Source organism: Gambusia affinis, linkage group LG22, assembly GCF_019740435.1.
Source record: "Gambusia affinis linkage group LG22, SWU_Gaff_1.0, whole genome shotgun sequence".
Classification (NCBI taxonomy): Eukaryota; Metazoa; Chordata; class Actinopteri; order Cyprinodontiformes; family Poeciliidae; genus Gambusia; species Gambusia affinis.
In genome coordinates, this window is record NC_057889.1 from 103,561 (window position 1) to 130,375 (window position 26,815).

General features: G+C 48.6%; 3 protein-coding genes across 22 annotated transcripts in view; 1 reads left to right on the top strand and 2 right to left on the bottom strand.

The window, feature by feature from the left end:
* myo6a (myosin VIa) overlaps window positions 1-6,487 on the bottom strand; it is a 28,284-nt gene extending 21,797 nt beyond the window's left edge. For 4 of the 18 annotated variants that reach the window (XM_044106605.1, XM_044106598.1, XM_044106603.1 and 1 more), the window contains exons 1-4: window positions 4,899-5,152; window positions 1,272-1,395; window positions 635-704; window positions 490-563 (exon numbers count right to left, since the gene is read on the bottom strand). In XM_044106605.1, coding sequence (XP_043962540.1) covers window positions 490-563; window positions 635-704; window positions 1,272-1,395; window positions 4,899-5,002 — 372 coding nt within the window. In that variant the 5' untranslated portion in view covers window positions 5,003-5,152. Of the gene's footprint in view, window positions 1-489; window positions 564-634; window positions 705-1,271; window positions 1,396-4,898; window positions 5,154-5,330; window positions 5,481-6,307 lie in introns of those variants that run through there. The other 14 variants (XM_044106602.1, XM_044106601.1, XM_044106596.1 and 11 more) reach the window with 7 other exon arrangements.
* Window positions 5,555-22,384, top strand: LOC122825303 (sorting nexin-14-like). Of its 3 annotated transcripts, none has more exons than XM_044106614.1 (28): window positions 5,555-5,573; window positions 10,282-10,402; window positions 10,470-10,543; window positions 10,909-10,987; window positions 11,054-11,097; window positions 11,294-11,381; window positions 11,510-11,594; window positions 11,673-11,829; window positions 11,998-12,073; window positions 12,270-12,314; window positions 12,385-12,462; window positions 12,535-12,649; window positions 12,721-12,876; window positions 13,186-13,310; window positions 13,627-13,685; window positions 13,756-13,882; window positions 14,690-14,873; window positions 15,034-15,117; window positions 15,198-15,298; window positions 15,365-15,476; window positions 15,627-15,667; window positions 15,780-15,899; window positions 16,867-16,990; window positions 17,426-17,590; window positions 17,681-17,776; window positions 19,419-19,510; window positions 19,588-19,644; window positions 19,944-22,384. In XM_044106614.1, the coding sequence occupies exons 2-28, from the start codon at window positions 10,301-10,303 to the stop codon at window positions 19,971-19,973; spliced, it is 2,616 nt and encodes an 871-aa protein (XP_043962549.1). In that variant the 5' UTR covers window positions 5,555-5,573; window positions 10,282-10,300; the 3' UTR covers window positions 19,974-22,384. The 3 variants fall into 3 exon arrangements, with proteins under 3 accessions (XP_043962549.1, XP_043962548.1, XP_043962547.1); XM_044106613.1 differs by lacking the exon at window positions 5,555-5,573 and adding an exon at window positions 5,599-6,132; XM_044106612.1 differs by lacking the exon at window positions 5,555-5,573 and adding an exon at window positions 8,200-9,927.
* nt5e (5'-nucleotidase, ecto (CD73)) lies at window positions 20,270-26,325 on the bottom strand. Its single transcript, XM_044106616.1, has 9 exons — window positions 25,613-26,325; window positions 23,399-23,621; window positions 23,086-23,274; window positions 21,811-22,008; window positions 21,566-21,720; window positions 21,393-21,501; window positions 21,148-21,297; window positions 20,812-21,012; window positions 20,270-20,738 (listed from the first exon to the last, which is right to left on the bottom strand). Exons 1-9 carry the CDS (start codon window positions 26,054-26,056, stop codon window positions 20,581-20,583), a joined length of 1,827 nt encoding a protein of 608 aa, XP_043962551.1. The 5' UTR covers window positions 26,057-26,325; the 3' UTR covers window positions 20,270-20,580.
* Between the last annotated feature and the right edge of the window lie 490 nt (window positions 26,326-26,815).

Here is a 26,815-nt window from a genome sequence, read left to right on the forward strand (position 1 = left end):
AAACTGAAATCTCTCCTTGTTGAAACAGTGAGCGATGGAGGCGCCATATGAACACAGTTCATATTTTATTACCAGGAAGTTTCTCATTAGCATGACATCAAAAACTCTACTTACTAAAATTAGAAAAGTTTCTTATTTCTTGTTATAAGATGAAGGTTTGTTGTTATTTTGAGATTCTGCTCCTGAATGCATGGCCTCTCTGCAGCAGAACCGGAGTCCAGTTCAGATTACTGTGAATAAAAACTGAGTTTAGCTCAACGCTAGCGTCCTGTGGCTATGCAGAGGATCTTATTGTGTTTACTGAATCTCTGCCAACGTTTAAACGTGTTTGGTCGTTTATTTGCTCTAAATTTAGATTTTCTAAAAACTGTGATGATTTTCTCAGCTTTTCTTACAAATTGCCTATTTTTATTTTCCTGGTTTGTACAAAAAAAGAGAAACCAACTGGAAACTAAAATAAAAATCTTCAACCCGTAAATCTGAACTCACGTAGATTTTGTCCTTGCTGTAGCGAACCCGGACATTGTTGAGCAGAGTGGCTTCATTCAGGTACATCAGAGAGCCTGAGAGGCAGAGACAGATTTATCACAGCGCCATCTACAACCCGGGAGGCAGAACAGCAGCAGAAACTCACAGTTATCCTCCACATGTTTGTTGACGTCATCTTCAGCGGGGAAAACCTGGTTGACGGGAGCCAGAAACGTCTACAGGAAGAGAAACGAGGAGTTAATGAGACTGTAGTGCCAGCAAACGGACACCGGGGAGCGATAAAGACAATCTGTAGACCCTGATTAGAGGAGCAGAAGGAGGAGCTTCATCAGTCAACAAGAAGCAAGTACACCTGGCTGCAGCAACCAGGAAGGGGCGGGACGGCCCGCATGCCAGTCTCCCTCCAGAAATAAAGGGGGCACTGTTTCCTATATTATCAGCGGGATTCCGCTCCAGGGGTTACCATGGCAACGGTCCATTAAAAGCTTCATGGCGTGTTGTGGGAATGATGGAGAGCCACTTCAGACGATCTGCAGGTCCTTCAGAGGGAAACACCTCCTGAGGTCAGAGGTCATAGATCCTCAGCCATTTATCAGGACCAGAACCGAGATCCAGACAGACTTACTAACAATTTAGAGGCTAAAATTAATCAACCAGAACCAATATAATCATTTCTAAAAAATTTATTTGCGTCCAAAATCAAAAACAAACTGAACAGCTTTCATCTTCCAGTGACGTGCGCATAAAGCCCCGCCCCTTAATGAGGCTTGATGACCTCTGACCTTTTCCTTCTGCTTCAGCGGCTCGATGGTGAGGCTGTCGGCGCCGATGTCAACGATGGTTCCCAGCTGGAACCCGTCCGTCGGATGAGGCGCCCACACCGGCTTCCCGTCCTCCATGGCGGTTCTGGAACAACAAAACCCAATTAGGTTAGGAGAGAGAGGCAGGGAGGTTCTGTTCAGATTATTTTGGGTTTGTTTCGGTTCTGGATTTCTTTTATCCCAACTATCTTCAGTGTTCTAATAAAACAATTCCGGTTCTGCTGACAGAAACACAGCAGCTCCATGTCAGATTATTGAGCACGATGGTGGGTTGAAGTGATAAATTGATCCCGGTCCGAATTGGGTCATGAAAAGAACTACGGACCCGGCAGCAGAGACTGTTTTAGGACATCAGCTAGCTTACAGCACGTAGCCTACAGCAGGTAGCCTATAGCATGTAGCCTGCAGCAGGAATCCTACATCAGCTAGTCTGCAGCAGGTAGCCTGCATCAGCTAGCCAATAGCATGTAGCCTGCATCAGCTAGCCAATAGCATGTAGCCTGCATCAGCTAGCCAATAGCATGTAGCCTGCAGCAGGAAGCCTACATCAGCTAGTCTGCAGCAGGTAGCCTGCATCAGCTAGCCAATAGCATGTAGCCTGCATCAGGAAGCCAATAGCATGTAGCCTGCATCAGCTAGCCAATAGCATGTAGCCTGCAGCAGGAAGCCTACATCAGCTAGTCTGCAGCAGGTAGCCTGCATCAGGAAGCCAATAGCATGTAGCCTGCATCAGCTAGCCAATAGCATGTAGCCTGCATCAGGAAGCCAATAGCATGTAGCCTGCATCAGCTAGCCAATAGCATGTAGCCTGCATCAGGAAGCCAATAGAATGTAGCCTGCATCAGCTAGCCTACAGCACATAGCCTACAGCAGGTAGCCTATAGCATGTAGCCTGCAGCAGGAATCCTACATCAGCTAGTCTGCAGCAGGTAGCCTGCATCAGCTAGCCAATAGCATGTAGCCTGCATCAGGAAGCCAATAGCATGTAGCCTGCATCAGCTAGCCAATAGCATGTAGCCTGCATCAGCTAGCCAATAGCATGTAGCCTGCATCAGGAAGCCTACATCAGCTAGCCTGCAGCTGAATCCATTTTATGTTTTTTTTTTTTCCCCCTTTACTTTTGGAGACTATAGCTGCTGTTAAAGTATCGCCATTAATGTCTTCCAATGACATCACTTCCTGTCAATTTCAACATGTCAACCTTAACCCTCTGTGAGCCGCTGGTGAGCAGCACTAGCGACCCCCAGAGCCAGAACCACGCCTCTGGATTTCATTTCTGCTTCAAACCAATCTGATGCTGGAAAACATTATTGTGTTAAAGTTGTGCTAAAAGCAGCTAGCCTGTCAAAAGCTGAGCTAGCCAAAAATAGCATTTCAATGCTAACGTGTAGCACCCAATTCTAATGTTGGCGTCCATAGTCCACATTTCTAAAGAAGGTCCATGAATGATCAGAGAAATGGATAAAAAAAACACTTTGCTCTGATCTGATTAAAAACTAGAAATATCTTTGATGTTCATTTCTCTTATTCAATAATTCAGCAGCAAAAAGATTTTAAATGAAAATGTTGCTGATTTGTTGACATGGTTTCAGGTTGAACTTTTTAATGGAGTCCTTCTTCCACTGGTCTGAACATCATTGCTAACCAACAGCAGGTTCTGGTGCCGGTCCAGCTGAACCCGGCCCCTCCATAACGTGATGGCTGTATTGCTGGGCTCAGCTGACCTGAGATAAAATGTTACTCAGTTATGAACCATAAACTGTAAACTTTATGGTTCTGCAGTAAAACCAGAGTGGCGCTCCACAGGACGCAGCTAGCTTACAGACGACTCTTCAAACCACTACAAACACAAGTTCACCCTGGAGCTCGGCCCGGTCCGGTCCGGTCCGTCAGGGCTCTGTGTGGCCTGGTCTGGCCCACATCATGCCTTTTTATGCTGAGCTGATCAAGTTAAAGATTGACAGGAAGAGTCTCGATCCGAGTCGAAGTCTAACTAATAAAACGCGTCACAAGCAGATGAGAGGTTGTTCATTACACAGCCGGGCCGGGCCGGGCCACTGGTTCTGACGGAGGCTTCAAGGTAGAACCAGATTCATTTCTTCTTTTACTTCGTCTAACAGACAGGGCGTCATGCAGAACTGGGAACCAGAACCGTACCGGGCGGCCGATGCTGCCTTGCAGGAGAGTCGAATATTTGGTGTGCTAATTCACATCAACCTGACTTCGTTCAGACTGTAGTTTAGAAATATCAGACTACAGTTCTAGAAAATAGTTTCTGAAAAACAAAACCAAAAAAACAAACACATTCAAGACATTAGCCCTAAACCAGACATTTTTCAAGATGGCCACCGTGGTCCTGAAGGAGAGCTCATTTTTACACTAAATTTGCTGATAAACATTTTTGGTGTGAAATCATACATAATTTCACCACTGAAAACATATTTACTGACGTTTTTTACTTTTTATGACAGCCAAAGCTAATGATAATTGCACAAAAATATGAGCAGGAGCTAATGCTACGCTGCTAAAAATGTAAAGACCTAGAAGAAGCTAATGCTAAATCACATAACAAAAATATCAGCAGAAGCTAACGCTAAACACATAAAATATCAGCAGAAGCTAACGCTAAACACACGTCCATTTTCTGCAGTGCAGCCCTTGTTGCATAACCGATGTGAACGCTTCGGAGCGGAAAGGTCCGGGACGCTCAGTGGCCAAAAATAACCCAGAGGAATCAAACCGTGACCCAAATGCAGGATGAATGCTGCAGGTATGAGCAGAACCAGGCAGAACCTCTCTAGGTCAGGAGCCCATCAGAACCATCAATCGGATGATCTGCTGCAGCTTTCACAGCAAGAGATCAGGACAATCACACTGAAACACTTGAATGTTTGGCTGCACCGATTGCAGTTTTCTGGCCGATCACCAATCTATTAAGAATCCTGACCTACCAATACCAAAATGTTGCTAAATGTAGTAAGAAAGTTGATGAGTTGCCAACAGTGAGATGACTGGGCCTGTCACGATAACAAATTTTGCTCAACGATTAACTGATTTATCGTTTATCGCGACAGGCCTAGAGATGACTATTGTCATTGTTGTCTGCTAGTCAAACTTCGCGGCGCAGAGCAGAAGACGACAGCAGTTAATTTAAATCTTTTGTGGACGCAGATCAAATCGCTGCTTAAGATGTAAAAATCAGCCAATCACCGATTTCCAAAATTAGGAAAATGGGTGATTGATAAATCAGCTGGCCAATAAATCGGTGCATCCCTACTGGTTCTGAAAGGGTCCAGAACCAGCAGAACCAACAGAACCATCAGCTTTAGCGATTTGATTTGGATTTTTAAGGGTCATTAAATCCAGAATTACCAGAACCAGAAATTTCATTTCTCTACAGAATCAGTGAAACTAATCAGCAGAACCCAAACCCAGCCAGAGATCCAGTTAAACCCGCTAACCCCGCGACCCTAAGCTACGCTAAGCTAAGCTAGTCTGCATATAGCAGTTGATCAGCTGGTTGACCAATAATAACTGAAGACATTTTAAACAAAATCACAAAACTGAAAAACCAAAAACTACCAGAACCTGATGAGGACAGAACCAGAACCAGTGTCTGCACTCCACCAGCAGGTCAGAACCCGGTCACAATCCACTCCAGTCCAGTCAGGATCCACTGAGCCAGGCAACATTAGCAGCTGGAACTGCTGACCTTTGACCCTTGGGTGATAAAACTACACCAAACTATTTTAGTGGAAGGGTGTGACTACTAATGCAGCCGGTTCCAACTAATGGATTCTCCAGGTCAGAGTCTCAGGTCAAAGGTCACTTTCTGGGGTGTGAATACTTTCTAGCTAGTTCTGCTACGTTTTTATCTGGTAGGAAATTCTTGTTACCATGGTAACACCATGGTCCCAGTGAATCCATGATCCTCAGGTGACCAATCAGGACTAAGTTCTATTCCCCTCCAGAACCGGCTCTGGGTCAGCTTTACAGGAAAGCCCTGCCGGTTCATCATACCATCCAGGTCCAGATTTCCCTCCGGTCCCGTTCGCCCAACAGGATCAACTGGAGGCCCGACCGGGACCAGCAGGGACCGATTCAGAACTAACAGGACCAGCAGGGACCGGTCCAGACCCACCAACCGATTCCAACCAGAACGGGTCGGGAGCCGTGCGGAAGACAGGAGGGACCTGGTGAAGTTTCCGCCCGGCTGCGGTGAAGCAGCAGCAGGAAGGAGAGCTGACTCAAAGTCCTGTCCAGGTGAGAGGTTGCTGCAGGTGTCGCGGCCTCCGCCCAGCAGGAAGTTGGATCATTTCAGAATAAAAGCCTTCGTCAGACATAAGAACAAAAGCAGAGCAGTAGGAGAGATAATGGCAGCAGCTCCACAACAATGACAGCTCTTATATAACCCTGAAACTACAACACTGCAGCTCCGGAACCACAGCCGAACCCATGAGGACCGGCAAACCCATCGGAGACAGCATTCTGTTTCAGTCAGGACCTGTCCGTCGGTTCTGGTTCCCAGGCTCAGCGGCAGTTCCGGTTTATAACCGGTCCCGGTTCCCCGGCTCCTGTCAACCCACAGGCCGCAGCAGGGCTCCCGTTCCCGGGGCCAGACCACAACAGCACAGACTCTCGTGTCTCGGTGCTCCCAGCGCGGATGACCGGTTCCGACTCAGCTCCACCCCACCATGATGAACCAAGTACCCCACACACCCACCGCCTACCGCGGTCCAGCTTGGCTTAAATCACCTGATTTTTACATGGACTTTGGTGGGAGCAGCTGGAGACAAAGCTGGGCAATCAGTGCGATGTGGAGGTAGTCATAATGTTCTGCTCAAATCGATTCGGAACAATCAGGTGTTCGGCTGTCGGTTCGGTACCGACAGGTTCTGGAACTGAAACCGGGATGCTGAGCAGTGTAGCCCCCGCCAGCTAGCTAACAGCTCGGTCTCACTGATCAGAACCTTCCCGGTACTAACGCCGGTTCTTACCTGGCTCTTCTGGATGGACCTGCCGGAACTCAGTTTGGGTCAAAGCGAATGTAGAACCGCGCCTTTAAGTCCCCAGAAACAACCGCGCAGTTTCAGCCGGCTGTCCTCCAGTAGACTGCGTCCCTCCACCGGCAGCTTGCTCCACACTCTTCCCGAGCAGCAGCTTCCCTCTCCCGCAGTGATCCTGGGAAACAGCCCCGTGACGTCACACGCTGCCTTTATAGTCCCGGGCGGGGCAGGACCGGCCGCAGGGGGCGCTGTTTCCAACCTCAGCCTTTAACGCGAACAAAAGAAACACAAAGGCGCTCGTGAAAGAGTTAATGATTCATGACCACCAAATATTTCTGGCGAATAAAAACCTGAAAGGTGCGGCGTACAAATGTAGCCCGCCCCTGAGAACGGAATGTTGGGATTGTATTTGTGAATAACTTATATATTCACGAGTATCCGTGAATATATAAGTTACACTTGTTAAATGTAATTATTGAAGTACGCTTTTTAGTGAGTTCCTCCTTTATTAAGTTATACCAGTATCAGTTTTGTTTTTAACTGAAATGTAAGAATCTTTGAATGTCCTAAAAAGCACTATATACATTTGATGTGTTATTATTTCTCATTAAGAGAGCATTTTATAATTTGGCTGCTTTCCTCCTGTAAAGCCGACGTCGCAGTCTGAAACTGAAACTAGATGTTTCTTTGTTGAGCCAGAAGCTCTTCTGTTGTCCTCCTCCTTTAGGAAACAAAGAGCCGCTTGTCTCAGCGTCACAGATAAAAGCTCATCAGAGCTGTGAACGTGGAGAACCAGATCATGTCATCAGCCTCCAGATTGCCACAACTGTCCGGACGTTGCAGAAACCTCTCCCTGCGTTTATGGTTGTCAGTTTATTCCCGTATTCCTGAGCTGTTCTGCTGTTCTCATCATGTTTACTGCTGTCACAAAGCTGTAGCTGCCTTTAGTTCAATAAATTATTAAACTTGTTTCTGCTTTATAATATATATGATAGAGGCGGGTAGTACCAGTTGGTAGTACGCAGGTACTACCGTGTACCATTTATTTGATTATAATATCAAGTATCGCTCCCCACAGCGAGTAACTTTTCTGAACAAAAACATCTGTATGTTTATGTTCGGCGATGTCTTCATCTTTTTAATGTTATTTCCTACCTGCTACCCCTGAAGACACTAAAGATGTGGATATTAAATACACTTCACTGTAAAACAATATGTACTGACTCAACTTGACTCATTATAGTTCCTTGTTGTTTTCACTCAGTTAACTTTAACCGTCAGGTCCAAAACTAATGCTATAACTTTAACTTAACTGAACTGTAGTTAGCCATTATATTACATTAAAAATAATTAGTTCTAACTAACTTTAAAAAATGTTGCCTCAACTAAAGTTTTTACCTCACCTTAAGTTGACTTAATAAAAATGTTCCATCCTTATAATAACTGTGGTAAAGTCATCTGTGCTCATTTTAACAAGTTTGAACAAATATTCATCTGATGATAAAATTCTGTATTATTAAATTATATTTCAAGGTTACAGTTAATGTTAACTTTTTACTTAATACTTGTTTTACTTTAAAGGTTCGTCCAAATGACATCTAAATAAGAAACAAACATTTTTTATGAAAATTCAGGAAAATTCATGCAAAGTTCTAATTTTACAGATTTCCACAAAAATAAAACAAAACAATTAATCAATAGCTTTTGAAATTTCACGCCTTCAAATATACATTGTAAGTTTTCTGAAGGAAAATAATTAGAAAGATTTTGAAAATTAGACATACAGTTGTACTAACGCTGATAACTACTGAAAAAAATGTTCATAAATTTTCTAAGACACAAAGTTTTAAACATTTTAAATGTCTCTTTAAAATAGTGTAAGACAAGGTTGGAAATATTTAAACAAGGAACAAATAAAAAAGTAGATATTCTAATTAAATCGTGATTGGTACACAACCTTGAAACCGCAGCAGTATTTCTGTCAGCATCTGATTCGTTTTATTTGTAAAATGTTTTTCCTCTTGTTTTTACTTTTCTCTTTTGGATTTGCACATAACTTTGCATTTTGTCCGATATAATTTGAAATATTAAAGTAGTTTGTTAACTAAATACTTTTTAGGATACTGCTTCTACCTGCGGCCGCTCCAGCCACCTGTCGGTTTAAACTGTAAATAATCATCAGATGATCGACCAGCAAACAGGAAGCGGCGATGGTTGGGTCATGGGTGGTTGCCAGGTCGCGTCCGGGATCCACCGCTGGTGCTGTGTTCTGTGCCAATCCTCTCCTTCCTTCATTCATGTTGACGGATAAAGAGAGAAGGACCTCTCTGCAGCAAACAGGAAGGTGCGGGACGGACCGCTGTCAGTCTCAGACCTTATTTGGAACTTGGACCATTGCACTCCGGAAGTAAAGGGGGCGCTATTTCCTATATTATTCCCAATCTCCGGTTTTTATTTTATTTTCAATTCTGTGATACATCTTCACCTTTAGGAAGGATTTTAACTCTCAGCATGTATTTAAACTTCTCTCTTTTGTTTACTTCAGCTCAGCTCAAAATTTTTAACAAATTCTGTAGCTTTCTGTAAACTTTTAAATCTGCTCCTTAGTCCCATCTTTTTGGGCCTACTACTGCCTCTAGTGGCGTGGGGGTGATAACACAACTAATATAATTTACTAAATCAGAATAGCACAAAGTTTGGAATAATTTTGTTTTCACTCAACATGAGGGGTTGTGTAGAATTTTCTGTAATCAACAAGTCATAACAAAACACGTTTCTCCAACAAATATCTCCAGCAGAAATACCTTTACTATACATTTAAAATAATCTGTTTTGTTGTAGTTGTACTTTTTAGCAGCAGGATGCTAAACAATGACCAGTCCGCCATTTTGGATGTGGATTTCTGTCCTAATTCTGAACCCTGATGTGACTTTGACTGAATCCACACTTCATAGGAGGAGCAGGGCGCTGAGACCGGGCCTGAATTAGACAGCATGAAGGCGATGAACTTCCGCACTGCTACACGCAGGCGCTGATAGAATTTAGAAGTTTCGAATGAATGCAGCTCAGCTCACTTAACATGTACAGCTTATAGATGGGATGTAATTTAAAAATTTTATCGTTAAGTAATTGATTGTGACTGAAAATAACATTAATACCTAATAACACCTTTAATATCGCTGAATCAGCAGGCTGGCAGAGTAGTAACACAGTTATTCCGGGTTTCTGTCGGACCTGGCAACCCGCGGCCGGATTAAAGCCGTCCTGCCCAGGAAGTGGGTTTGGACTTTTAGAAAAGGCTCCGACCAGAACTGAACACCGGAACAGGAACCGGGACGGGTAACGGGCTCTTTCTGGATCGGATGGGTTCTAGTTCATAAAGAAACTCCTCGGTTCCGTTGGAAGTTCTTGTCGCGAAAGTCTTCAGCCGAACCGAGCTCTTTCAGAACATGGCTGCTTAGAGCTGCGGTTCCGGGCGGGATGGCGTGTTGGAGGCGTTACATGGAGGTTCTGGTTCGGGGCGTGAAGGTGCTGCGGGAAGCGGGGCGGCAGTACCCGCTGTCCTGTTGCCTGCTGCTGGTTCTGCTGGGCCTCACGGTGCTGCTCCACAGGTGAGGAAGAGGAAGAGCGGCGGGTCACGTGATGTCTGACCCGGTTCTGCTGCTTTAGAACCTCTCTGGGCTAAATGTGGGCCAGAGACTCAGAGTTCTGGATAGTTCTGCTTCCTGTGATCCGGAAGTTCCGTTCAGGTATACGGGTAAGAGTTCAGTACAGAGGTGACGTCATTACTGTAGAACTGGGGTGTCCAAGCTGAGGTGCGGGGGCCATCTGCGACCCACTGTCAAACAGAAACAGCCCAGATCTCCCAACTGACTTTCTACAGTTACTGAAACTTCCTGGAACCAATAACTGGGCCCGGTTCTGACTCGGTTCCTCCTTCTGTCCTGATCCGGTTCTGTCTCCAGGTTCCTCCATGTTTTCCTGATGTTCTGGTCGCTGCTGGCTGGGTTCGTCACCTTCTACTTCTCCCTCGGACCTGACTCGCTGCTGCCCAACATCTTCTTCCCTGTGAAGCCTAGAGCCAAGGTAGGCCCGGTCCAGCACGATACCAGAACCTCCCAGCACCGGTTCTGATGCTTTCTGTGTCCAACAGCATCAGGATCCGGAACTGTTCCCTCTGGGCCACAGCTGCGCCGTCTGCGGCACGACCCGATGCCAGCGCCACCGGTTTGTCCTGCAGTACCTCAAATATTCACAAACATAAACTATTTACTTTAATGGAGTTTTTTTGTTCTACATAAAAGATCTGAAAACAGATTCTCAGCTGCATTCAGGTCTGTTCTTTGACTAGGCCATTCTATCCTTGAACCTGATCTAAACCATCCCATAATAATCTCTGGCTGGAGGCTGAACTTTGACCTCAGGTCTGTTGCAGTTTTTCCTCCAGTTTTTCCCACAGGATGATGCTTCCTGATGGCCTAGATTATATTTCGGGGCATCAGAGTGTTCAGACCTCAGCCAGGCCTTCCTCTGTGTGTGAGAACACAGAGGAAGGTTCTGGAAGGTCTAGAGGTTCTGTCCGTGTCCTGCAGGCCTGCACTGCTCCTGGAGAACCAGCAGCCCTGGTTGGACCTGAAGGTTCACTCCAAGGTGGATGCGTCTGTGGCAGAGGTGAGTCCGGCTCGGTTCTGACCCAAAAATGCAGACAAGTCTCTGACGTGTGCTGCCCTCCTGCAGGTGTTCGAGCTGGTCCTGGAGAAGTTTGTGTATCCCTGGTACAGGTGAGCGACCAGCGGGGTGGAGGCAGCTACCACTAGGGGGCGGTTACCACCAGGGGGCAGTTACCACCAGGGGGGGGCGGTTACCAGCGGGGGCAGTTACCACCAGGGGGCAGTTACCAGCGGGGGGCGGTTACCAGTTACCACCAGGGGGCTGCAGCAGCTGAGCGACGTCCTGATGTCTGTCCTCCTCTTGAAGGGACATCACGGAGGACGACGCCTTCCTGGATGAAGTCAGAACCACCTTCCGCTTCTTCTCCTCCGTGCTGATCCGCAGAGCCCAGAAGGTAACCGGGTCAGAACCAGACATGCTCAGAGTTTGGGCCGCCACTCCAATTGGGGAATGAGTGGCGGCCATGTTGGGGGTGAGGGGAACTCTGGGTAACGTCAGTGGGTGATTTCCGGCTGCCTGCAGGTCGACCTCCCAGCCGTCTTTGCTGATAAAGTGATGAAGGCCGCCATGAAGCACCTGGAAATCATCGCCAAGGCTCGAGCCAGATGTAGGCTCTGTCGCCATAGCAACTGTAGTCGTAGGAACATGAAGGTCCGGTCGGCTCACCTCCATGTTCTGTGTGCAGCAAAGCGGTGGGAGGACCTGCGGCGGGCCGCTCTGGACGGGTACGGCGCCGGCCTGCACGCCGCGCTGCGCAGCCGCAGGGAGGAGCTGCGCTACCTGCGGACGCTGACCGACGCACTGCTGCCCTACCTGATGCCGCCCAAGACCACCGACTGCAGGTACCGAGACTGGGTCGGGTCTGCAGGAACCAGATGGGTCATATGGGAGAGGAGAAAGAGGCCGGTCAGTCAGTATCAGTCCTCCTGCTGCGGAACCGAGCCCAGTTAAACCGGTTAGCTGCGGTTCTGTCTGGTTCTGACCCATGGTTCTGTTTCCATCCTGTCCAGGTCTCTGGCTCTGCTGCTGCGGGAGGTGATGGCCGGATCCGTCTTCCTGCCCACCATGGACTTCATGGCCGACCCGGTGAGCAGCCCTCCATTATCGAGCGATCAGAACCGGGCTCACCGGTCCGGACCTCCCTTGGGTTTCTGTCGATGATGCAGAACCAAACATGGCTTCAGGAAGCCGCCGACACCTTGAAAACATCCGACTGCAAACCGGTTCAGGAAGTTTGATGTCGCAGCGTTTTTAGGTTTCTGTTTGTTTGTTTCTGTTTCAGGACACGGTGAACCTGATGGTGCTGCTCTTCGTGGACCACACTCCGGTAGGTGCAGCTCCGCCGTAGGAACACAGGCTGCTGCAGCTGCACTTTGATTGGCTGTTTTCCTCTGCAGCCCGAAGCCGCAGCCGAGCCGCCGTCGCCGTTGGTTCCCTTCCTGCAGAGATACAGCAGCAGCAGCAGGAGGCCGTCGGTGAGTGGACCGGGACAGATCTGGGCCAGAACGGGCCAGAACCGCTCCAGAACCAGCCCCTCTGTGTTGCAGGTTCTGCAGCTGCAGCTGCAGGCGATCCGGAGCCAGCAGGATCTGCTCTTCCGCTTCCTGAACTTCCTGAAGCAGGAAGGAGCCGTTCACGTCTTGCAGTTCTGCCTGGCCGTGGGTAAGGCCCGAACGCTCAGCCCGGCCCGGTTCCGAGGTCCGGTTTGATGGGTCGGAACCTCTATGTTGCAGAAGAGTTCAATGAGCGGATCCTGAGTCCGGACCTGAGCGACCCGGAGCTACGGCGGCTGCATGCAGAGGTTCTGCACATCTATCGGACCTTCTGCCGGGATGACAGCGCCGACAAGATCCGCTTCGACCCGGCTGTGGTGGAGGGGATTCGGAGCGGTGAGCACAACCGCTGCAAGGTTCTACAGAACCAGAACCTCATTGGTTCTGGTTCTGTAGAACCTTGCAGGACACTAATGATGAGAACTGATTATCAACTGGATCAATTATTGGATTGAAATTATCCCAACATCATCAATAATGATCCAGTAAACATGATAAACACAAAGTTAGTAAATGAAAGATTGAAATTATTATTAAACTCACTAATAGGAAAACTAAAACCACATCAATTTAAATTGTTTTCAAGCGAACCCAGACCCGTCAGAACCACCAGAACCTCTAATTGGACCCTGTGCTGCTTTGCAGTGGCGATGGCGCCCTACAGCCAGGTGGTGGCGCTGCAGAAGAAGCCCTTCCTGTTCCAGGCCTACGAACTGGTTCTCTCCCTGCTGGAGGAAGTTTTCACGCCAATGTTCTGCCACAGCGACGAGGTGAGGTCCGCTCGGCCCGGTTCCAACTCACTAATGGAAGGTTGTGTGGAAGGAAAAACTCCCCCTCACTAATGGAGTAGTCAAGCAGCATTCCAGTTTCTGGAACACTGAACCGGATCAAACCGGAGGATGGAACTAAAGTATTCAGACCCCCATGTTTTAGTTTGATTCAGGCCGACCCGGATCGACCTGGATCTGGGCTTTGACTCGGCCAGTCCAGACCCCGCGCACGGCCTGAAGCCTCTGGGGAGTGAAAACCTTCCCAGTCGCCCCATTGGGCTGGTTCTGATCCGGTTTGTCTTCTTCTGCCTCTTAGTACTTCAGACACCTGCTGAGAGGATCCGAGTCACCGACCCGGAATGCCAGGATCAACAGGTCAGGAGCCCCCTGGTACCGACCAGGTTCTGGTACCGGCGGCCCAGTTCTCACTGTGCCTGCCCTGCAGGAATCCGTCCCGACGGGGTGAGGCGTTCGGTATCAGCCGGATTGGGAACCGGATCAAAGGCGTGTTCCGGAGCTCCACCATGGAGGGCGGCCTGCTGCCGGCCGGCGCCGACCCGGACGACGACTCAGTGAGACCCGGAAATGACCTCATGTGTGAACCGGCGGACGCACACCAGATGTGTGGCGCCATATTTTACTGACAAGTCGGCATGTAAAAATGCCGACTTGCCGATATTTATATACATAAATATAGTTTATGTATATTTATGCATAAATATACATAAACTAAGGAAGCATCAAACCCCAGGATTTATGATTTTAATATTTTATCGTTTAAACGATGAAACTGAACCCGTTTATCCTCAGACAATAAGCCAACAGAAAATACAGAAAATAGAAATAAAGGATGTGAAAACCTCAGTCCAACGTCAACAATCATGTTGCTCAGTTTGAGTCTCATAAAGATGAAACTCCTGGTCTGAATGAATCTATTTATTGTCCCTAAAGAGAAACCAGGGCTGATCAGACAGTTTGATTATTGATCAGGTGTGGAGACAATCACAGGTCCATCAGTAGCTGCATCCAGGTGAGCCGCTACCTGAGGAGAACATGGAGCCATTGATCAGAGATCAGATTGATCTGCTGATTTATTACTTACCGTTGCCGTGGTTACGGCTTCAGACCTCCTGCTATTTCTACTCATTTCCATTAAGATGTATTTGTGGAGGCGGCAGGCGGAGCGGCAGCTGCTCTGTTTCTAAATTGTGATGAATGAATGAAAGGTGAGCCGCTCTGAGCCAACGGCTTCATATCGGACTTTTCTTGTGCGCCGCATTTTTCTAAATTTATCTGTACGCCAAGTTTTAGAGTGAAACTGCGCAGTGTTTCATACATGACTCCCCTGGCGCTGATCCGGCTCTGACCCGGTCCTGCAGGTGGAAGAGGCCACAGTGGTTCTGGAGGACGACGGGCCGGCCGAGCCGCTGGCGGCGCCTCCCCAGAGGCTCCTGTCGGCCTGGAGCGTCTCGCTACCTTTCATAGATTTCTGCGAAGACGAGGCCAAGCGGGAGAAAGTTCCCGTCTTTGTCATTGACGTGAAGAGGAACGACCGCCGGGATGGTGAGCCAGAACCGGAACCAGCAGTTTCTGGTCGATGGTTCATGAAATATTTAAATCATTTAAAATTGAAGTGTTTGGACAGAGGCCACGCCCCCCCCCCCCCCCCCGGTGGTCACAGTTATTACTACAGCTTCATTACAAACTTCCTGTTTCTCCTCAGGAGGTCACGACCCCGAGTCCTGGATGGTCTGCAGGCGGTACCTGGAGTTCTACGTTCTGGAGTCCAAACTCACAGAGTTCCATGGTAACCATCCCATAATACCAACCAGACCAGAACCTCCCTACCGGACCAGAACCTCCTCCCTAAAGGTCTTCTTGTTTCAGGAACCTTCTCAGATGTTCAGCTTCCATCGAAGCGGCTCATCGGACCAAAGAACTACGAATTCCTGGAATCGAAGCGCGAAGAGTTTGAGGAATATTTACGGGTGAGTTTGACCTCCAGAACCTTCCAGAACCTGTGGTTCCGATCTGACCCGCTGCGTTGTGTGCAGAGGCTGCTGCTGCTCCCTGAGCTCAGCAACAGTCAGCTGCTGGCCGACTTCCTGTCTCCCTTCAGCCTGGAGTCCCAGTTCCTGGACAAGATGCTGCCGGACGTCAACCTTGGTGGGTTCTGCTCCGGACGGGTCCGCTTCTGGTGGGAGTTTCCTTGCTGAGCTCACAAACCCAGTGGTCTCTGGTCTGAGGTTTCTGACCACAGTTTCTCTGGATCTGAACCCAAGTTTTCCATCATTCACTGTTTTGTTTGTTTTCCAGGGAAAATCTTCAAGTCTGTTCCTGGGAAGCTGATGAAGGAGGTGAGTTCCTGCTGCAGGAACGTTTCAAACCTTCCTGATTCCATTTCCTGCTTGGAAGCCTTTACGTCCTGCCAGTCTGGTCCTGGTTCTGATGTCCCTGTGTGTTTCCCAGAAAGGACAGAACCTGGAGCCCTTCATCCAGTCGTTCTTCAACTCCTGCGAGTCGCCCAAACCCAAACCGAGCCGACCAGAACTCACCGTCCTCAGCCCATCTGCACAGAACAACAAGAAGGTAAAAACAACTCACTTCCTGTCAGAACAGGTTGCCATGGTAACCATATCTACGCATTGACTTGTACTCCACTGTGCGATGTCCCCAGACCTCCTTCGAGCTGTTGGATTAAAACCTGGCTGAAAACAGGAAGTGATGAAACATAATCCAGAGTTTCTGGGAAAACCTGCTGAGCCCGGCGGTCGGGGCGCCGAGGCGTCCGCCATGTTTTACTATTAAAGATGTTAATTAGACAGGAAATGTAAAAATATTACTGGGTCATTAAATGTTAGAGGAAAACATCTCCAGTGAAACGATATTTAAAGCCACAACTAGTCTGAAGAACAAGTCAAAAATTACAATTAAGATAAATATCAATTATTTGGACTTTTGTTTAATCTAAATGAAGTCAGCGGCTCCATGGGGCCCCCAGGGCTTCAGGGGCCAAAATGATCATATTTTAACACAGATATATAAATGTAACATTTATTTATTGAGATGATCAAAGCTGCTGAATTTGATTTGATGGTTTCAGCATAAATAGATTAAAATATTTGAAATTGTTTAACATTTAAATGTAAGATTTTAAGCAGCTGACAAGTTTACTTTGTAAAAGTCCAAACAACAATATTCATAGTTAAATTGTTTTGTTACCATAGCAACAATCTGAAGCTGTGAGTTTAATCAGTTTGTCCACAAATACAAATTAATAAACTGTAATTATAACTGATTGTTTTTATGTTGGCCAGTTAATCTCCTCCCTCCTCCCAGATTAAATCAAATCAGAAGCTGTTAGAGCTGCTGATGTTTTAGCAGCAAGAGGGGCCCCTAAGTCAGATTCTGCCCCAGGCCTCATGCAGCCTTGGACCGGCCCTGCAGGAGGAGTTCTAGTAAATACACTGAGGGAAACCCTGTAGTTTCAGTTCTCGTCGGTGTGGTGGCCATGTTGAGCAGGTCACATAACCCTGACGTCTGTTGTGTCCTGCAGCTCTTCAACGACCTGTTCCGGAACAACGCCGACCTCTCCGACGCTCCGGAGCGGAAACACAACTCTAATTGCTTCCTGGAGGTCGTGGCCGTGGACGGCATGTACGACTACTTGATGTATGTTGGTGAGTCTGGTAACCGGGGGCGACAGGGACAACATGGGTTCAGAACCGTCTCAAGCCCAACTGGTTTCAAGCTCAAAATGACAGAAAACTTATGAAATCCTGCAATTCTATTGGCTGGAGCTATTGCTAGGCAACATGAAGGTGTTGGTGTAGATCTGAGTGAGAGCCTGGGGTCAAAGGTCAGGGTGAAACCTGAGATTGAAACAGCAGACAGAATATTTAAGTGACAGATGTGTCTTCAGAATCTCACCGGGTTCTGCAGGTTCTGGTTCTGTTGGTTCCACTGGAAGCAGCAGATCTCAGATCAGTCCTGGAAGGCGTGCATGCAGCATTCAACCAGGAGGGGGCGGTGCTGATCCAGTCTGGGCAGCAGCCAGTGCTGCTGCTGGTTCTGGACCGATTCTGCACTGACCTGGTGCTGTGGTTCTGTTGCAGGTCGGGTTCTGTTCCAGGTTCCAGACTGGCTGCACCACATCTTGGCAGCTGGCCGGATTCTGTTCAAGAACTCTCTGGAGGCCTACATGGACCGGTACCTACGGTCCAAATTGGAGGCGGTTCTGCAGGAGCACCGGCTGATGTCACTCATCACACAGCTCAGAGGTACCAGAACCTCTGGTCTGTCTCTGGATGCAGTGCTGCTGGTTCTGACCCGGTTGAACCAGAACCTCCTGCTTGTGTTTCTGGGTCCAGATGCCATTTTCTGTGAGAACCATCAGGAGCGAAGTCCAGAGGAGAAACTGCAGCGAGCCAAGCAGACGTTTGACGAGATGATGAGCTACCTACCAGGTCAGTGTCACCCCGTTAACTACAGGCTACCCTATTTAGGGCGAGCACCCAAAACTTGTACATTTGGCATCATTTTAGGCTCTTTTTTTTTTTAAATTCTGGAGGGCTAACCATAGGGCTCGAAAAATAGGGTCATCCCTCGTTACCCTTGTGATTTTTAAGACCGGTCTCCCCGCAAGAGACCCCCAAAGAGGACAAAGTTAATCGAAAAACCACCTTTGGACGCTCCCAAATGGCAACATTTGCTTCAATATCATTGACTGCCACCAAAGGGCATCTTGACATTTGGGTATCATTCTCAATGGCACTTAGCCATATGGGTATCATCATCAATGGCACTTGCCAAATGTGTATTATTATTAATGGGTCTTTGCCATATGGGTATCATTATCAATATAATGGACACTGTCATGTAACTCAATGGCTCTTTGCCATCTGGGTGATATCAATAGCACTTTGCCATATGGGTATTATTCTCAATATAAATGCCATTTAGTCATATCACTCAGTGGCACTTTGCCGTATGGGTATTAATCTCTATGGCACTTTGCCAAATGGGTATCACTCAGTGGCAGTTTGCCGTATGGGTGTTAATTTCTATGGCACTTTGCCATATGCGGTTATAGAACAAGGACTACCAGGGCACCATCCGATCCTGTGCACCCACACTTAAGCACCCCTCCTTGGACTACACCCACCAGTACACATGGCCTGGAGGCTCATGCCCCTGGTAATGCAACTGTGGTGCCATCTGTACACCCAAATGGAAGGACACTTTGCCATATAGGTATAGGTATAATTCTCAATGGGACTTTGCCATATGGGTATCATTCACTAATCCTCCCAAATATGCCTACTTTACGGGTTACCATGGTTCTAATCTTGCCTGGGCTGCCAATTTTTTTTCCTTGTTGCAAGTCCTTGATATTTAGGGTCATATGTTAATTATCCTAAATGACATAGACATAAGAACTATTTGGCAATGTATCATTATATTTCTCTGTTGGCAAAGTGATCGAGGCCAACGACTCCCACCCAGGAGACCCGAGTTCGATACCACTAAACTACTGGTGCCGGAGATGCATGAGGTGTCCCTGTCGGGACACACTTTTTATCAAAGATGTATGTTTGCCACTTGGGAGGATCCACAAAGTCTCCCAAATGGCAGGTACACCATGGTGCCATCCGGGATCATGCAGGAGTCATCCCAAATGGCTAATGGAGGTACTGCACCCTGGAATGAAGCACTCTGGACCCACAGGAATTTACCTGGAGCAGCCCCTGGTTCTCCAGAACCACCAGGGTCCTGAACGACAGTCTGGTTCTGGAGAACCAGGGGGACTCATGGAGGGACTGTACCCAGAGATGGAGCACCCTGAGCCTGCAGGGACCAATCTGGAGCAGCCCCTGGTTTTCATTACTAGCTGGTAATGGACCACCAGTACTCAAACACTTAGGAAATATCATCAATACCCACTAATACCCACTCGATACCCCAGTGGCACACAATGACCCCTCGCGGCAGGCTCTCTGATCTTACAATGAAGATGTAGGGTTTGGTCCAGGTGTTCTGCTGGTCTAGCGGGCTGCCAGACTGAAACCAGAACCAGTAGGGGAACCGGGTCGCTCTGCTTGGTTTCAGAAGCCGTGGTGAAGCTGATCGGGGAAGAGCGCCAGAGAGACGGGATGGAGCTGCTGTTCCACACGCTGCAGCAGCCACTGCTCAACAAGCAGGTAAACAGAGGCTCCGCCCCCTGCAGGTAAACAGAGGCTCTGCCCTCCTGACCCGATTGTCCTCTGATTGTCCTCAGATGACTTACGTCCTGCTGGACATCGCCATCCTGGAGCTTTTCCCTGAACTGAACCAGGTAATGGGATCCATGAGGGCAGAACCTCCAGAACCGCCTCCCTCCTATCTTCATCAGGCACTGAACCAGTTCACTGTAGAAAAGAACTGTTCAAATGAATCAAACCTTCCTGCACCATGATGGAACCAGAACTGATTTCAGGAGATCCATCTTACACTTTTTAAGCAAATGGGTCCAATTCAAATTAAAGAACTGTTTGCTTCTGGTTCTGAAACAAACCCAGTCTGGTTTCTTCAGGTTTAAAGATAAACAGTAAGAAACATTGCTGACCTTTGACCTCACAGATGTTTCCTCCTCAGCAGGGGCCAAGGGAACCCTTCATTGTGTGACCAGACCGGGTTGGACCGGGTCGGAGGCTGGACCTCAGAACCAACACCAAGGATCTCCTGCTGCCTCCCAACCATCAGACATTCCACTTCCCGTCTGCTTCCTGTCCAATCCGGTCAGGCTTGGATCTGGTCTGGTCCAGTCCAGATGCCTTGCCAAAAAGGGTCAGAACTTTTCAGCCAGTGATCAGCAGAAACAGGAGAATGTCTGAATGTCAGCGGGGCTTAAGATGGTGCCTGGCAGGACCAACAACATCCAACCATCATCCATCCAACCAGCTGAAGACACCATTCTGCTCTCTGATTGGTCCATTTAATAGTTAAATAAAAACAAAGTTACAGTTGCTTAGTTACAATCAGAACATTTTCTCAGCCAGAAAAACGTAAAGATGCTTTAGATCCGTCCAGAAACCAAGGAGGAAGAAGAGGAAGAGGAACTCCACTTTTCTTCTCCAGCAGCTGGGTTAGTGGGCGGAGTTAGTGGAGATTAAAGTTGCGTTTGATTTTGTGACAGAAATATTCAGGAGGATAAAACCTGTTCAGTTTGATTAACTCTACTAAGACATGAGGATCAGAGTCCCACTGTGGTTCTGATGGTTCTGCTGGAGGTTCAGCAGCTCAACACGAACAGAACCAGTAAACCCAGTGGGGCCAGAGTGGCCTGCGGGGCGGGGGCCCGGTTGAGGACCGTGATGCGTCCCTCCACAGCCGGATAGACCCACCCCTTCTTCTCCATGTAGTTGGACAGCACCAAGACGTCCAGATGGCCTGGAGGAACAGAATCAGGTCAGAACTGCGTCAGACCCACAGAACCGGGTCAAAACCGGCAGGTTGGGCTCACCGATGCTGTGCTCCAGAATCCCGTTCTTGATGATGTCGAAGCCGTCTCCGCCCGTCACCAGGTAGGACGGGAGCACCACGGCGTACACCGCTGCGTCCTGGACCGGGTCGTAGCGCGGAACCCGACACCGGGTGCACAGGATGCGCAGGCTGCGGACCCGGCGACCCGCGGGCCGGGACACGTCCAGAACCACACGTAGACCTGCAGGACAAGCAGCAGCCAGGGACTTCTACCTGAGTTACCTGTCCAGTGGGACCCATTTGAACCCTGTTAAACCCACCCAGACCCGGTTAAGCCAAGTGGGACCCATCCGCACCGGTCTTGGCCCAGACCTACCCGAGACCTGCAGGAACTCCCCCGCCTTACTGCCGTGGCGATGGGCGCCGTGCTCGAAGGCGGCGCGCAGCGTGGATCCCTTCAGCTGCACCCGGTCAAAGGTTCCTCCGAACGGCAGAACCGTCAGCAGGTCCTCCAGCGTCACGGAGCCTGCGGGGCAGAACCACAGGCGGTCCTCTGAGCGGTCCAAACGGGTCGGACCCGCTGAGATTGGACTCATATGGGTCGGAACCGGCCCGGCCTACCGTTATAGATGCGCTCGTTAATAGAGGAGCGGATGCCGCCGCCGTTCATGATGCAGGCGCTGACGTCGCTCCACCGTTCATCATTGAAGAACCGGGTGTAGTTGTCCACCTGGGAGACAGAGGCATGAGTGCCTGCAGAACCAGAACCAGAAGCGACTCTGGGCCGGACCCACCATGGCGTCGCAGATCAGGTTCCCCAGGTTGCACTCCTGGAAGCGGCAGGTGGACTGCGACGCGTCCAGGTACACCAGCGTCTTCCCCATGACCTGGGCCGTGAAACTGGTCAGGTTCTGCTTCCAGGCCTCCACCTCGGCCAGAACCGCCGCGTCTGTAACCCATCAGAACCCATCGTTCCCAGTGGGTGGGTCTTCTTTCCCAACAAGAAGCTGTCTGGTCAGACAGGAAGTAGCCGTCGTACCTTGTTGGATGCTGCTGTCCAGCAGGATGGGGTTCCCAGTCGACCTCACCACGTTCCCGGCGTCGTCAAAGGTGACCTTGAGGAACCCCAGGTATTTCCCAAAGGCATAGGCCTGGACCACCGGGACGCGGCGGCCATCTTCCGACGCCTCCATGATCGGATAGTCGCCCTCCGGCCTCTCCAGGGACGGCGGCTGACCTGCAGACAGGAGTCAGCGCCGGGGTCAACCAGCAGCCCGTTTCAGTTGGGACGGAGCAGATTGTGAAGTTCAATCTGATCAGAAAACCAGATTTTCCCTGAGAGCAGAACCGAGTTCTTTCGGACCGGGCCGGTTCTGTGTCATGAATGCTCAGACTGTGGAGATGGAAATGAAGTTCCTGGAAGATTAACGAGATGAACAAAGAGGCTTTGTTCTCCGCAGAGACACAGATCTGGGTCCAAACTCTGTTCTGTTCCTCTGGTTCTGGACGCAGATCAAACTGGGTTGAAAATGGAAACGTTAATTGGAGAAACTTAATAATAAATATGGAACTGATTGTTCTAAGAAAGTTACAATAAACCTCCTAACACTGCATTCATTCATTTGTTCATTCATTCGTTCATTCATTCGTTCATTCAAAGCAGAATCCAACGTCACTAACTGCTTACATGAACATTGTGGACAAACGTAGCAAAACGTTTCCAGATCATGTTTGGTTTCTGGAACAGTTTGTTCCAGATTTTCTCTTTTTAAAATAATCAGTTGGTTTTTTCCAGTTAAAAATAGAATAATTGCAACAAAATATGAGACATGTTGGTTTGATAAAATGTTTTTTCCGTTGGTTCAAAAGGACAAACCCAGAACAAAAGCAACAAAGTCATCAGAGAAAATGGAGTCTCACTTTTTTACACTTTTGTTTTCGTCTCTTTGTTTCAGATTTCATTATTTTGGTGGATTTTTGTTTTTCAACAGGAAATGATTGTTACAGACTAGAAGTGATGGATGATGGCCAATAAAACCAGAGAAGACGAATCAGACATCTCCAGAATCCATTTTGATTCAGACAATAACTGCTGGTTCCGCAGAACCTCTCTGGTTCTGGAGGCTCCGGATGTTTTATCTGGACAGATTCTGCAGAATCCAGACGGTTAATAATCCAGAACCGTGATCCGCTTTTCTCTCAGAACGAACTGGAGAGAAAACATCTGGTTGACTTTAAATGGCAGGAAGTCAGCGCAGGAGTCCAGCTCTCTGATTGGCTGCCTGGGCCTCAGTGACAGGTGTACGCAGCCTACCTGTATAAAGGAAGGTGTTGGTGTGTCCACCGATGACCACGTCGACGCCGCGGACCTTCCTGGCGATCAGGCGATCAACGTCGATGCCAGAGTGACCCAGAGCGATGACCTTGTTGACCCCCAGCGTCTCCAGCTTGTCCACGATGGGCTGCAGGGCGCTGACCTCGTCCAGGAACTCCAGGTGAGGTCCTGATGGAGGCAGACAGGTGAAACCAGCCCTGGACCACTTCCTGCTCTGGCAGACACAAAGCGGACCAGAACCTCTGGACAGAACCGGCCCGGTCACCATGGAGATGGGAGCGGGGCTTCTTACCAGGCTGGGACAGAGCCGGCGTTTCCCGTGACGTGTAACCCACCACGCCGACCCGCTGACCCCCGACGTCAAAGATCTTGTAGGGCTGGAAGGCGGCGCCGAAGGTGGAGGCCAGAGTCGAGTCGGGTCGGATGTTGGCGCTGAGGACGGAGCAGTTGATGTCCCGCAGGAACGGCTCCATGAGTCCATCGACACCGTTATCAAACTCATGGTTCCCAAAAACCTGAGAGAGACGCCAGAGGGACGTCAGGGAACGTCAGGGTCGTTAAATATTTGTGTTTGATAATAACCAGGCCTGTTTTAATCCTCACACACTTTTATTAAAGTCTCTTTCTATGGTTCTGCTCACACAGGTCACAAAAGACTCTTTCTGCCGTCCTATTCTTTACATTTACGCATTCAGATAAACTCATGATCGCCGCCCAGTGGACATAAACGTAATTAATTCAATTGTGACAGGAAGCTGCTGACGTGATGAAGCAGTCACTTCCTGGAGGAAACGGCAGATTCATGTTGACCTGCAGCGAGTCTCTGCTCCATCAGAGCCGTGATGATGAACTTTATTCAGCTGGAAGTTTATAAATCAGCATTTTAGAATTTATCTGGAAGAACTCATGTAGCAGAAGCTAGCAGCGCTAAAGGTTTTCAAAGTGCTAAGCTAAAAAATTAGCTTTGCTACTAACAGATTAGTGGAGTAGCAAATGTTTACCAGTCCTGCCACAGATTCTCAGATTGATTCTAGGACATCCTAACCCATGAATCTGATCTGAACCATCCCATAATATTTCAGGCTGTGTGTTTCTGCTGGAAGCTGAACTTTGACCTCAGCCTCAGCTCTGCTGCAGGTTTTCTGTGGGAGAATTTTTCTGCCATAATTCCAGAGCACACACTGTCGGTCTGAACGCAGGACTTCATGTCTTTCTGGTCAAATCTTGCTAATCTTGAACTCCAAACTGTAAATTGTAGCAACCTGAACCACCCAGTGGAGAAACAACAATCTCAGCTTCCTGCTACGTGTTACACTAAACATCCACCAGCAGAGCTACTGATCGCTAAAAACCACTGATCGCTAACAGCAGCAGGTTTATAGATATGTAGGTTTTCTATTAATGGTTATCTCTAGATCCAGTGGGCGGCGCAGATTGCTACATTCGATAGCAGCCACACAGGGAAACCCAGTAGAAGGAAACAAACGCACCCAGTACAATGCTTTCATTCTATTGGCTGAGAGGTTGCCAGGCAACGGAACTTTTCTGTTCAAAGCGAGCAGAAAGTTTTGAGAGAGCAAAAGTTTGGAGTTACAAGATTTGAGAAGAAAAACATGAAGTCCTGCTTTCAGACTGACAGCTTGTTCTCTGGAATTATGGCAGAAAGATTCTCCCATAGTTTAGTTTTCTTCCAGCTCCATCCATCTTCCCACAGCATGATGCTGCCAACACTATGCCGTTTTGCAGCCGTTCTCTCAGTTGAGGGTAAAAACTGCATTCAGGTTTGGCTTGAACAGACTTTCTGAGGCCGTTGCCTGTTTTTGTTGCTGAGTTGCCGGTTTATCTCTACAGATAATTAAACCAGATTTGATCTGCAGCCATTTCCGGAGCGCTGGCGTCTCTCCTCAGTTAGAGATCAATACTGATCATCTGCTCCCTTATTGTGCGCTCATACTGTAGTCCTCCAGGGTTCAAAGGTCATTTCTACAGTCTGGGAACAAATCCTCTGATTTCACTCTGAAACCAAAGCTGTAGTGAGTCTGCAAGCCTTAACGAGGCGCTGCAGCTGATTGGCAGGAAACCTTAACCACAGAGACGCAGCAGGAAGCGACAGGAAACAACAGGAAATAGGAAGCAACAGGAAACAGGAAGCAACAGGAAACAGGAATCAACAGGAAACAGGAAGCGACAGGAAACAGGAAGTGACAGGAAACAGCAGGAAACAGCAACCTGGAGGAGAAAACTTCACGACCTCAGGACAGAAAACTGAGCCACAAAAAGACAAATATCCTGAATGGCCTAGTCAAAGTCCAGACCGGAATCTACCTCTGTAGATGTTCAGAGATAAACTCAGAAGACCTGTAGCCCCTCTGAGTCAGAATTTAAATACATGCCACACTTTTCAGATGTTTCACCGTTAGAAAATGTTAAAAACCAGAAATGGCTTCATCTGCAGGTTCTGCTGTCAGAGACCCGGTTCGGTCGAAATACTTTAGCGGGTTCCTACCATGGCGTCGTATCCCAGCCGGTTCATGAAGTGCGCCGCCTCGGCTCCCTTGTACAAAGTGAACCAAACCATTCCCTGGAACTGGTCCCCTGCGTCCAGCAGAAGAACGTTCGGCTCCTCGTTCCGGATCCGGCGGATCTCCGTGGCTCTCCGCGCCACTCCGCCGTAGCATTTATCCGCTCTGCCGCACTTGATGGAGTGCACGCTGGTCTCCTCCACGCGCGCGTGCACGTCGTTAGTGTGAAGCAGAACCAGAGTCCAGTCCGCCGCGGACGGAATCGCGGTTCCGAGCAGGAGGATGATGATGAGAAGGGAGATGGTGTTCTCCATCTGCGCGCTGCGTAAAACTGAGCCGGAGAAGAAACCCAGCTGTTTACATCCGCTGCTGCTGCTCCTCCTCCTCTTCCTCCTGCCGCGGTCGAACCTCCCAGCGACATGAAACATTCTGACCCAAACTCAGACCAACTTCCTGAGAAAGGTTCTGGTCTCGGCCCGGGTTTTTTCAGCGTCTGTTAACACATTTCTATGCTGCTGAGAGCCAGATGTTGAGTCAAAGGTCCAAGCTCAGCTGGACCCAACAGAACCAGAACCAGAGAATAAACAGCGTCTCACCCAGAAAGTAACTTTATCTGCTTGTTTCCAGGCGTGGAGCGGATCCACATTCCACTCCACGTTTTCCTAAACTTTTACTGTTTTCATGCGAATCTGTGCAAAACCCAAGAAAAAAAAAAAACACCAGACAGAGAGCATGATGGGAAATCCCAGCAGGGAGGAGGATGAGGATGATGATGATGATGATGACCACAGAAGCTTCGTGTTGACACATTAAAGCTTTAAAGACATTTGGGCGGGTCGGTTCTGGTTCCGGTTCTGGAGCCCAGAAACCTTCAGCAGCTGCTGGAAACTCTGAATCAGAGAAGCAGCTTTTGGTTTCAGAGCAAAGGGAATCCTGATCCGCTCCGGGTTTTCCTCTGATGGTTTATTTTAATAAATGCAGCTATTTACCCAGCATGCATCTCTGCCCCCTCTGGTTCCTGCAGACTATCGGCAGCAGGGCTCGCTGTCTGCTCAACCATCTGGAAGGATTCAAGGTCTGGAGCAGAACTCTGCCCCGGTTCTGGTTCTGCTGGGTCGGTTCTGGACAGAAGTCAGCAGGAAGTAAAGGAAAACATCTGCAGAGTAGCTGGTTGTCATGGTAACACG